Here is a 12,977-nt window from a genome sequence, read left to right as displayed (position 1 = left end):
TGTGTGTGTGTGTGTGTGTGTGTGTGTGTGTGTGTGTGTGTGTGTGTGTGTGTGTGCGTGCGTGCGTGCGTGTATCAGCAACTGCGCGTGTGTGTGTGCGCGTATGTGTGCGTGTGTGTGTGTGTGTGTGCGTGTGTGATACTCTGCTAATTCTGAAGGTTATTAGCAGGCGTAAAATCCCGCTGCCCTCGGTCCGGGTCTTCAGACTCTCATCCCTGCAGCTTCCTTCTGTGCCAGCGGAAAAAAAAAAAAAAAAAAAGAAAGATAAATAACACAATGAGATGGGAGTTTCTTTTGGAACCTGGGAGTCTCGCGGAGGAGTGTAAGTGTGTGTTTAATAAAAACCAATTTGGAAAATAAGGTCTGCGCCCTTTCAAGATCATTCGGTCGGGTCTGCCTGGGTTCGCTTTGGGCACGCGAGAAGAACTGGATTTTGGAATAGCTGGAGTTACATGAGCCAACCTCGTGCCTTTTTTATGAAATAGTGCACAATATTGGTGATTAATTTTTTAATACATAGGTCTAAGCCTGTCTCGTGTAATCTACGCTGACGGCAAACATTCCTCTATTTTGTATGTAGGCTACACACGCAACGATTATCAGAAATAGGCTATATCTTAAAGCACGTGGACAGTGGGTTTAATTTTCTTCATAGGCTATAATGATAAAACATTAAGATAACGTCAATTAAGGCCTCGCGCAGTCACCAAATACCTGGGAAATAGTTTACCTAGTAACAACAAGCCGGACATTTTTGCAGCTATTTAGCTTGAATATTGTAAAGGCCTTTTTATTATTACTATTGTTATTTTTTATTTTTTTATTATTATTATTATTAATTTAAGCTATCTATCGTTTTATTTCAGTAAGTCTGTCTGGCCTGCTATGTCTGAATAAACCGACGGCCTGAGGCTCCCTAATGAAAAGAGTCGGGGCCGGTGGGGCCGGTGGCTCCTGCGACCGGAATTTCACACGGAATTATAGTTTAATGGTTAAATGGCTCCTTACTAAATAAGACTTTTTTTAAGTGGGCAACAAGGCCTACTCTCTCACACACACACACACACACACGCGCGCGCGCACACTCTCTCTACGGAGAGGAGCCGGTCCACCGCTGTGCGGATTGTGATTAGCTGACACGGCGAAGCGCTGCAGCCAATGAGCGCGCGGTGTGTGCAGAGAAGGTTCTATGGCACACACCGGCACACACACACACACACATACACACGGTGCTCTGAAGAGGAGGAAAACACTCCGCTCCCTCTGCTGCCAAACGCCTCTTCACTACACGGGACCAAACAAGAACCGGGCTGGTTGTTTCGGAGGGTGAGGAGAAGGAAAATAAGCCCATACGAAGGATATTAAATGAGCCGAGCTGCCTTTTTGCTCGCGAGTTCCTTGTTTTTGGCAGCACGTCGGCCCCTAGCTTCCCGCGTCTCGTTCACGAAGGTAAACAGTCAGCGTCACGTCCATGGAGCCGGGATGTAGCGGAGGGCTAACCCACCTAGAGCCGCGTTAAGTACTCGTCATTCAGCAGGGATATAGGGACATTAAACGAAGGTAAACCATTTTAAAGTTTGCTTTTAGTTTATGAAAACTGAAAAACTTTTGAGACCTTTGTAATGGCCCCCGCCTGGAGGTCGTAGCTGACCTTTTTTTATTTCCCGCCGCATCACTGCTCCTCACCCCAATGATGACTATGAGCTCTATATCGGACACTCTAGTCCCGCCTGACCCGTCCAAATCGGCGTTTTTGGAGTTCGGCGGCCACGGCTACACCGGACACCAGCAGCACTCCCCCGGCCTGTCCCACAACCATTACTCGGTCCACGGTCTGCACGCCGTCGGGTCCTCGCAGCACGACGGGCCCTTCTCCTCTGGGGCATCATCATACGGCCGCCCGCTGGGATACCCGGCCTATCACAGCCCCGTGACCGCGCACCACCCCGGGGCCTACCTGCCCTATCAGCACGGTGGTCACGGCGGCGCGCTGGGACACAGCAGACTAGAAGATGCGGGTAGGTTTACACCGGACACACATTCTGAACTTTCCCTTTGCATTAAAAGAGTGCTCTTGTCACCAATATGGTGTATAACCTCCAAATGTTTAGCATGTTGAATTTGAACACATGGCCCGAGCAATTACGTTAACTTAATATTAAGACTTTCAGGTGCAGTTAAAAACAAATGGGAAGAAAAGTAAAGCAGACAAAGAAAATAAAGAGCTCTTAGCTAATTAGGACCATTGGGTCATGGTTTATTTGATTTTTACTGGGCCCATGTATGCTAAACAAATCATATATATGTATATGTATATATATATTTTTCTTTTCATTTGTGTCGTCTCTAAAAGTCAGAAAAATGTTGCTTTCATAGGCCTTCCACCACAGAGGACATTAAATGCAACGATATGCACAGCACAAGTTCTTCTTAAAATCTGTTATTCAGTCCCATTTAAATAGTTGAAGTGTAATGTAAAAAACATGAGAAAGAACCACAGTCGAGGACAGTAATTGGATGCACCCACGGGCCGCCCGCAGCGTCATGTTGGGTGGATTTGGGGTTGGACGGGAGACCGTGGGACTGTCCACAAGGAGCCGCGACACCGGCCCTGTGGTGTCCCGCAGCGGCCCGAACCCGAACCCCCCAGCCCATCTTCTCCCAAATAACCTCCGCCCTGTTGCTGCTGCCTCCGCACACACTGACAGGGCTGCAATAATAATAATAATAATAATAATAATAATAATTACAATAACATTAAAACAAGAAATTTCTGTATTCTAACGTTAATCGGACCGAAATATTTCCTGGTTTTAATTTGAACTTCCTTTCAAAATTAAATAACACACACATTATGAATGAATTAATAAGGCTACTTTTAAACATGCACTTTTTTTTGTTTAAAAAAAAATCCCACAAAACAAATCAAGGCCGAAGCCCATTCAGCCGAGCCCTGGAAATAGAGCAGCAGCTGTGGGTTTGATAGGTTATGTCTTCAAAAGTTACATGCTTTCAATTCATATTTGATATCTCTAGAAATAGAGCTATATATAGATATTATGTAGGTATTTTATAAGGTTCTCCATTGCTCAGATATCTAGTGAAGAAGAGCAATCTGCACATACTGCAGCCTGAATGGCTGCATGTCAATGGTCATAAATTATTCTTAACAGAGTCTGATCATTTAGGCTCCCTCTATTATTACCACTAATAAGTATAATAATAATTATTAGTATTATTACTGTTACCTACAGGTCATTCTTTTCTCATTCAAATAAATAATTTCTTGACGGCAGGCAAACAGATATTTCTTTCTTTCTTTCTTTCTTTCTTTCTTTCTTCTAGCCACATTTTTCCAGCCCAAACTCACCTAGAAGTCTGACTTTTCATCTTTTAACCATTAAAATATGCTGGTATGTTATCAGGAAACAAGAAAAATGACAGGGGAGCCAATACAGTTGGACAAATCTCTAGTGATAATTACACAAAATATTATACAACAGTTCAAGGTTCAAAAATATTGTTTTTGCTATTTATCCTTACAAATACAGCAGACAGATGTAAAAAAAAAACTTTAAAAAACTATAATAATATTCTCTATGTACATGTAAGGAGATTCATCCCAACTCAATTTTGTGCTGTAAAATTCTATTTATGCTTTTAAGTTTAATTATTGACCATAGTAATATATGATTTAATTTCTAATTTATTGCAGAAAATGTTTATGGTTTCCAGACATAAATGATTAAGTGAAAGCCCAGCATCCACACTTTGTGTCTACTTAATATTTACATAAAGCGATGTTACAATACATAAAAGACTCCATGTCATTGCTTTATCACCATCACACTTTAATTTCCTAATCTTATAAAAAGCTTCTAATAATGGGTCTTCATAATGGGTAGTGCAGAGGTCTGCTACAGCAAAGACGCGTTCAGCCAGCTGTAAAACATATTAATAATCCTATTGTGTGTGATGTGAGATTGGTGTTGACAGTTCAGAGCTTTATACGCAGCAGTTCCCACATAAGTCCCATTAAACTCCCCTGATTGGACCTTTCTACCAGTTTATCTACGAGGTCCTCTGGGGTGTCCAACGGGCCCAGAACATAAGCAACTGCTATACTCGTCATCCTTGTTGGCTGAAGGACTTTTTATAACCCCAATATACATAACGACGCACCGTCAAATCCCTAAAGATCGAAAGAAATGTGTCAAGATCATAACTGCTGGAGATAATAAACGATGAATCACATGGCCATTTTTTAAATGCCCTAGGCCGGGATCTAGTTCATTTCCGTCATTTAAGATAAAATTGATTTTCAGTTGTATTTTTGATAAGAGGACACATCTGTTGTTTTGCACAGTTTTATATATACATAAAGCAATAAGGAACGTTTTTGTCTGCAGGTCATTATGTTAAAGAAATCAGGAATTGTATTGAATTGTGTGATGAGTGTATCATTACATCCCTAAAAGAGATTAGATAGATACTTTATTCTATTTTTTTTTAGATTATTTTTTGGGGGCATTTTAGGCCTTTAATTGACAGGTATGATAGACAGTATGAAGATATGAAAGGGGAGAGAGAGGGGGAGTGACATGCAGCAAAGGGCCGCAGGCTGGGTTCGCGTCGAGGAGGAACCCTCTACATAGGGGCACCCGCTCTCCTGACTGAGCTCTCTGGGTGCCCCCAAAGGAAGTTTTAGGCATCCAGTAGCAAGACAACCATAACACAACAAACCGATATACACTCATATATCACACATACATAAGAATAAAAATAAAACTCAGTCCCAGAAATGCATTGACCATGATAGGGTGAGACATTATGGTAGACTAGGGGCAATGATGAAACAGGGAACAGGGCAGTAGATCATGATTAAATATTAAATGTGACTATAAAATAGAAACATAATAACTTATTATATATTTTATTGTATGTGTTCACACACAGCCCATTAAACATATAAACATGTCATATTTCCTTATTTGGGACTTTGAAATGTAACTGTCGTTCTTGTTTTTTAGTGCTGCCTTTTATATTGTTAGTTATATTTTATATAAATATTAATAAAAAATAAAAAAAAACAAAAAGATTTAAAGGCGGAAATAAAACATATTTGGAGACTTTCTCCATCTATACAGCAGTGTTGTCTGTGGGAGCCCAAACATTCCGGGTTGTTACTGCCCCCCCCCCCGGTCCCTCTCCGTCTCTAAGTGCCCTTGCTGGTCTCTCCTCCCGTGTCGAGGCTCTGTCCCGCGGCTCCTGCAGGAGCTGCAGCTCAGTTACAGAACCCGAGCGTCTTGTGGGGCCTCGGCTTGTCCACAGCTGTTCCCTCCTGCCACTGCAGGCTAGAAGCTCATGTCATAACAAAGATCGGCGTGGGCGAACACACAGTTGGATCGCTTTGAGAAGGAAAAAAAACTAGAAATGAAGAAAAAGCCCTCGTGACGGAGCTGCAAGTAACCCTTTGGAGCGAGGATTTATCTTTTTACCTGCCTCCAGTCTACTGCAGTTGTTACACATTCATTGCACACCCTCATACAATATATATATATATATTTATATTTATATATTATAATGCTGTATTGTACTTTGTTTATGGCGTTTTGTTTCTTGGGTTCATAGCAGTCTGGACTCAGTGGAGTCCTGCAGTAAATCCACCGGAACATATTTCTCAGAACGAATTTGTGTCACACATTATTACATTAAAAAAATTCAAAAGCCTTTCATTTTGAAACAAATTCATATTTTATCCCCCGCGGCCAGCACAGATGTTTTCCGTTTCATGGTTAAATTTGAGATGGTTGAGGTTAAGTGCACATGCGGTTTAACTGTTTTAGTGTAACACCACGGTTAGGCCCCTACATGTTGGACAAAATACAAGAAATGCTGTTGCTGTTTACACTCTAACAGGTAAGAACATTCATCCTTGGTATTTTGTTTTGACATTCATATCTACATACTGCTCACATGTGACTTTCCTAAGCGTTTTCATGGGCTAGACATGTTTGATCAAAAGCAGTCAGAAAAGCCTCACATGATGAGGAAAACTACTCAAGTTTCAACAAGCGTTCCCTTTAACAAAGCTCAAATATGTCACAAAACCTGTCAGTAAAACACTTCATGAAGCGCAAAGGGACTCAGTGTGTAGGATGAGCACACTGCGTAGGACGATGCATCCCTGGGACTCCCTGTGGGCCCCCCACCCCCCACTCCACTCCACAGAAATGCCCTGTGATTATATTTAACTGGAGAACATTCTGCTCTTCTCCAGAACACGAGAAGCCCACGGCGGTGATCGAGAACGGGGAGGTGAGGCTGAACGGGAAGGGGAAGAAGATCAGGAAGCCCCGGACCATTTACTCCAGCCTGCAGCTCCAGGCCCTGAACCAGCGCTTCCAGCAGACCCAGTACCTCGCCCTGCCCGAGAGGGCCGACCTGGCGGCCAAACTGGGCCTGACGCAGACCCAGGTACTAATACACACACACACACACACACACACACAAAATACACTAACATGGGCTAAGTGCTCTTTTACATTTAGAAGCAATACACTCTCCAATATTGAGTTATTTTAGGCTTCTTTACATTTCAAGATGATTCATGGAAATAAATAAATCCTAATGAACGCAAGAAAAAAAGACTGAAAATTAATAGTTTACACTCATGGGGGTATAAAAAAAAACTATATTCCTGAAGGTATACAAACCTAAATGTATGTGATGACAGGAGTCGGAAACCTGTTCTAATATGAACAAAGTGTTTGCTAATTTCTCTAATTGAGGGCCTATGTGCATCATCTCGTCCTTAACTTGAAAGTCTACATGACACACTGGGAGGAAGTTTCCCTGAGCTATCACTGGAACAACATGGGTTAATATTGTTACAACATACACGTGGGATATGAAAAAACAATTATAAGCATTAAATCAGATGTATTCTAGATCTTAATCTTTCATGTTTTTGATTGTTTCTGTGGATTGGATGTAAAGCCGCCCTTTGTTCACAGTGAAAGGGCAGTAATGCCGTTAAAGCCCACACACTGGTACATTCTTTGTACCGTTGTCATTCTGTCGCGTTGACTAACTATGAGGGCCATATTTTAACGATCTAAGCGCACGGCATGAGGCGCCAGGCGCAGGTGCGTTTAGGGCGTGTCCAAATCCACTTTTACTAGTTAAAAAGGAAAGGGTTGTGTGTGTCTTCATTAATCAGAGCTTTGTTTCGGGCGTAACATGCAGTAATCAGATTAGAGGCCCTCTCCCATTCCCTTTAAAAGCCAGGCGGGGTTGGACCTCGGTATGATAGAGGATTTGCATATTTTAATTTTCAATCTACTGCGTGTGTGTGTGTGTGTGATGCTGCGCGTCCCTGTGTGTGTGTAACAGGCGTAGTGTGCACAAGCCTAGGCACATTTTACCAGTGCTCTGTTAAAATCCAATCACACCCTGCGCTATTGCTATTTTTGTTGGTCAATGGTACAATTAAGATAGCAATATGCCAATAATTCACCTGAACACACCTCCCTGTAAGGCCAGCACCCCCAGAATGCACCTGAACACCCCCCCCTGGGCGCAAGGACGGGAAATTAACAACTGCATAAATCAGCCAAGACACTTGCGTCGGACTTAGCGCCTTCATGTCTGAATTTAGTTACTTCCTCGTTTATTTATACGGAATAAAAAGATGTCAGTTCATAAAAAACATTAAATGACAGATAAGAGCCGGGGAACATATTTAAAGGTAGTTTTGTCTGTAGCCTGCCTTGGCTATATCAACAGCTTGTATTTCATTTGGCTCTCTTTCTTTAGCCCTAGTTTCTTTAGAAGTTACGGTCTCTCTAAAGATAAGTTTTTATAGAATGCATAGCCTATGTTTCTATGCCATGATACATTTTTCATAATGAAACCGGTCAAAAAGACAGATTCAGGTCTGGACTGGGTTTGAGCGCAAATGTAGTTTCTGTGTTTTGGCTTTGTAGGGCAGTGTAGTTATTACATATAAAGTACTAGCACATTCATTCTATGGCATTAGTAGCGATTTATTCTTTCTCTAAAAAGATTACAAACTGATTTTTACACATATTTGGAGCATTTGGGCAACTTTGGAAAAGAGAAACCTTGTTCTCCATGTCGTCAGTAACACACCTACCACCATAGCTATTGTAATATATACTCTATTCATATTGTGTATAATGTGTCAGAAATGCACATCACGCCTATTTCAAAGAACAGGGCTTGACCCTGGAAGACTTGTTAGGCCACTTGGCAGCTTTCCCCCTAATTTCTTTTTATTTGTCCATTTCCTTTTTCTCAAAACACACATAAAGCCCTCTCTGTCTCTGTTATCTACAGCTGTCATCATGTTCATTATGTACTGTATATGCAAATATGATAATTGTTCTTTCTCAGCAACAGAAAAGGACAAGGTGAGACGTAAAGGCTTGAGCAGGTGTCGCTTTGGGGAAACATACGTGTGTGTGTGTGTGTGTGTGTGTGTGTGTGTACATACATAAGCAGCTGCTGATGCCATCAGATGAACCGCCCTAATCCCATATGAATAACGCTCTGCAGCAATATTTACTCTGGGAGTAAGAGATGATCCGCTCCTTTGTCTTTGCCTTGTAGTGGCAAAGTGGTTTTGAATGCGGTCCGCTGCTGGGGTTTTGGATCAGGGAAAGTGGGCTTTGACTGATTGTATTATAGTCTGTGTCAGAGTTCCACTGACACTATTAAAGGATCTGGCTGTAGTTTGAGGAATGCTGACACAGTTCTGTGGACTTTATAAAAGAATGCGTGGGCCTTTTTTTAACCTGGTGCTTCTCCTGGGAGTGCTTGCCTTTTTTAGTTAGTCAGTGCTAAGTTAGCGTTAACGTGGGACCTGTTTTGGCGACAAAGCCAATGGTGGTTTTACAGATTATTTAACAGTCTCACTCGGCCTTTGTCGTAGGAACTCATTTGTTTTCCCCAGCTCACTATTTGGTACGGTTAAAGTTGAACCAGGAAGTCAAGCTGCATGAATTAAATCAAATGCATCAGAAAAACTGGAATCCGTGTTCTAAAAAAGCGGCCAAGTCAGAAGAAAGCTTCTGCGTTATAAGGTAGAGCAGGCGCACCACAGTCCTTCTCCAGCGAGCCAGTTGTGAGCAATTACAGTGATGCAGACACCAGCCAACATGCACCACCTTCAGGTACTGCATTGCACAGGACGTGGTTTACGTCATTAATGTGGTTACTCTGGTAAAGGACTGAGGATGGGGGGAGGACTCGGTATTCGGTTTCAGATTCGGCAGAATCTTAACCGGTGGATTCGGTATTTGGCCAAACCCCAAAAATCTGGATTCAGTGCATCTCTACACAATTATGATTCCAAGAACAGCAGTTTGTCTTGCTTGTTTTGATTCAGTGCTGAAACCACACCAAACGCATCAGAGCTTGCACTTTATCTTTCATTTATCAAACATTAAACTTATGCCAATATGGATATATGTGCATCTGAAACACAACCCACTGTTGTGTTTAGCAGGCCCGTTTTCTCCTGTGGTGGGGGGGGGCAGTAAACAGATAGACACAGAAGAAGCGTCAGTCAGCTCTCATTAGCCCGTGTGCACATACACACACTGCTCACATGCACGGGGACACTGGTCCACACAAACACCCATGCATCTACTCACACAGCTCATGGGTGCATTTTCATACATACATACACATATACAGTTGGAAACATAAACACACACACACACACACACACACAGATAGTGATCATACACCACATCTCCATCCTGCCTTCATGCCATTAGGCCGGCAGCCAACCGCTGACCACTTTCCATCTGAATCTCGAATGTTCCCAGACGCAGCTGAGAAGTGGCACGTAGCACAGTTCCAACATTCTTCCTTAAAACCCTCTCTATCTCGATCAATCTCTCTCGCTCGCTCTCTCTCACACACACACACACACACACACACACACTAGCCATACTTAAACCACCCGCCAAATGGACGCCTTTTCATTTCTAAAATCTTTTTTGCCAAGTGTTCAAGAATATGCAGACACACAAAGGTTTGGTTTAATGTTCACACACAAACTGTACACACACTCACACACACACACACACACACACCCAGCGGCACCTGGCCTGCCTCTCAGCCACCCTCCTCTGCTAATGTGGGTGTCAGTGGCGGCGCTCTCAGAGAAGCTGTCAGCTCCACGTTGCTGTTGGAATATGAAACCAATAATTAGGACAGAAATCCTCTCACTGAGGCTGCATTAACTTAACGTGCTGTTGATTGACTCCTGTGCTCATAAGCTACGCTCCACATACTCTCTTTAGGCTTTCATCCGTGTATTTATCATACTGCAGGCACTGCGGTTTGGTGGCTGTCACTTTTGTTGCATTAGTCTAGAGATTATTGAAAATAAGGGCTTATGATTTGGTAGTTTTAGCTAACTATTTCAACTGTTCAGTCAGAAGCGTTAGCTAACCATTTCAGCCGCCTATGGAATACTTTAAGCTATTTATTACCAAAATGCATTCATGACTTTTAGATAATTATTTGAACAGGTTAGTCAATACTTTTAGCTGACCTATTCAGCTGCTTATGCAATACATTTAGCTATTTCTTTGACCATTCATGTATTCAGATTTAAAAAACTTTATTAATCCCCAATGGGCATTTCATTTTTACAGTCTATCCCTAATGTAAATGTAATTAATAAGTAAAAGAGTGACGACATCAGTCAGCATCCCCATCAACGTGCCAGTGACAACATGAGCCCAGATCAGATCATCGTTGGGTTTAATAGCCTCATCAGGAATGAAAGGATTTGCATACCGAGTTTTCCGTGTGCAAACATCTGAGCGCCGGCCTGACTGCATGACTAAAGGTTCCCTAAACGTGCGTCTGGTTGGCTACTGGCTCTCCCAGTCGGGAATCACTGAACTAGAAAGACTACGCTCTTCTATGACTTTCTTTGCTGATATTATAATTTACTCCATGTAGAAATCGGAGAAAGGGTTTAAAGTGCAAGTTAATTCCGTAATAAAAAATCATTATGTGCTGTAATTACAATGGCATTGCTTATTTATGGAGTGGCAGTTTGGGTTTTATGTATTTGCCACCATCCGTACTAACTTGTAACAGGCAGTAATTGACGTCAGCGTGTACTCTGGAACAATGGAGATGGAATTAAACGTCAGGTTTTCTCTGAGCTCTACCCTGGCTGTGAAAGCCTTTTTGATGATTGGGCAAAGGAATCATTTTTTCCACATAATTAGAGTTAAATAGCAGGCTGAAATTAGATTTTTTCTTTTTTTTTTATAGAATAAAATATCTTCCATAAACCACTTCAACCCTCTCTACAAGTACCTATAAAATCCCCGGGTAATAATTCCCAGGACTGTCATGAGGAGGAGAAAACCCTTTTAGCACCAAGCGTGTTTTCTCCTCTTTTCTTCTCCTTTTATCTCTCCTCTGTTCCTGCCATGCAGCACCAGTCCTTTGGGCGTTTGTTTTCTGCTTCCCTTTGTGGCGCAGTTAAAACCCGTTTGAGATATACAGTATCCGTCACAGACTGCGTAATTATTTATGATTCATTTGTTCCTGCTAACCTGACAGCTTGCCCAGGGGCAGATTGGTGTAATTTGATGCTCAATTTGCACTCAGCTAACAGTCAACTCTGTCAATCATCTCGACATCACCACGGAGGCATCTCGAGCTACCGAAAAATGTTACACACTGCTCAATAATCACTAATGGCTTTTCTTTTTTCATTTATTGAAGATCATTCTTTTGGCCATTTTAGCTTTACAGACTTGCTTTTATGTCATGTTGTCTTTTTTTAACCCCATCTGTTCATTTTAGTGTACTTATTCATTTTTTGCTTTCTTTAAAGGTGTGCCGCCATCTTCTATTTGCACTACTACAATGATTTCTAAATACATGTATTGATGTGTATAAGCTTCTGTCAAAGCACTTTGCAAACTATTGATTTTAATGGTTGGTATAGACAAAGTGTATTAAGATTATATAGCATTGAATTAAATTAATTGGCCACCTTGTCATCATAGTTGATGCTACAGTGACATTGTTTCAGGCACTTACTGTAATTGTATTTTTAATAGTCACTTATCTTCCTGTTAGGTTGTCAGACTGTAACGTTTTTTTAATAATTACTTCATACGGCTCATTCTAACCTAATTGTAGTTTACTTCACTGCATTGTTGTCTTTAATGGTATTCCTAGCAGGCGTGGCTGTGGTTGGCGTCGTATACTATAGTCTACCATAGTATAGTATAGTATAGGATAGTATAGTAAGTGTATCGTTAGAATTTGTTGTATTTTGATCTTTTATTGTTTTTTAATTTGAATATCTTCTGAGGCTGTTGCCTCTCATAGTTTATCTTTAATATTGCTAACTGTATATCATTTGTGATGTTTCTTAGACGCTGCATTCAAACACCTGTTCACTAAAGTACTGTTTTATACTGGATTTATTGAGCACATGGAAAAAAACATGAATGATACATTAAAGAGACGCTGAGTAAAAAGGAGTGGCAGTAGATCGGTCTGCACGGAGTCGGGTTGGGAAGAGACCCCCGTTCACCTCCTGGCCCTACCAGGGGCTCTGAACCCTGTGTACTTCAGGAAAATTGTAATTTCATAAAGAGTCAATAAAAAAGGAAACACACATACATATATATATGTGTGTGTGTGTGTAATAATAATAATATGCCTCAAGCAACAGAAAGTTCCCTTACCTCTGTATGGCTCTGAATATTAACAGCAGAAACAAAAGCATTTGCTTATTATCTCCAAAGGTCAGTCAACTCCTGAAGAAGAGCTATTTTCTCAGTAACTACACTGCTTTTTAGACACATGCAGGTCGCTGCTGGTCTGGTCCTACCAGACTCTGGTCCATTAGCCCAGTCCTACCAAACTCTGGTCCATTAGCCTGGTCCTACCAGACTCTG

The 12,977-nt window shown here is 41.6% G+C and overlaps 1 protein-coding gene across 1 annotated transcript in view; it reads left to right on the top strand.

Annotated features, from left to right (window-relative positions):
• Window positions 1-1,209: 1,209 nt before the first annotated feature.
• The window catches only part of LOC117958673 (homeobox protein Dlx4a-like), a 15,266-nt gene continuing 3,498 nt past the window's right edge, over window positions 1,210-12,977 (top strand). The window contains exons 1-2 of the mRNA XM_034895225.1: window positions 1,210-2,018; window positions 6,281-6,477. Coding sequence (XP_034751116.1) covers window positions 1,691-2,018; window positions 6,281-6,477 — 525 coding nt within the window. The 5' untranslated portion in view covers window positions 1,210-1,690. The remainder of the gene's footprint in view (window positions 2,019-6,280; window positions 6,478-12,977) is intronic.

The sequence above is a fragment of the Etheostoma cragini genome, chromosome 15 (assembly GCF_013103735.1).
Source record: "Etheostoma cragini isolate CJK2018 chromosome 15, CSU_Ecrag_1.0, whole genome shotgun sequence".
NCBI classification, from domain to species: domain Eukaryota; kingdom Metazoa; phylum Chordata; class Actinopteri; order Perciformes; family Percidae; genus Etheostoma; species Etheostoma cragini.
This window is presented reverse-complemented; position numbering and strand designations above follow the sequence as displayed.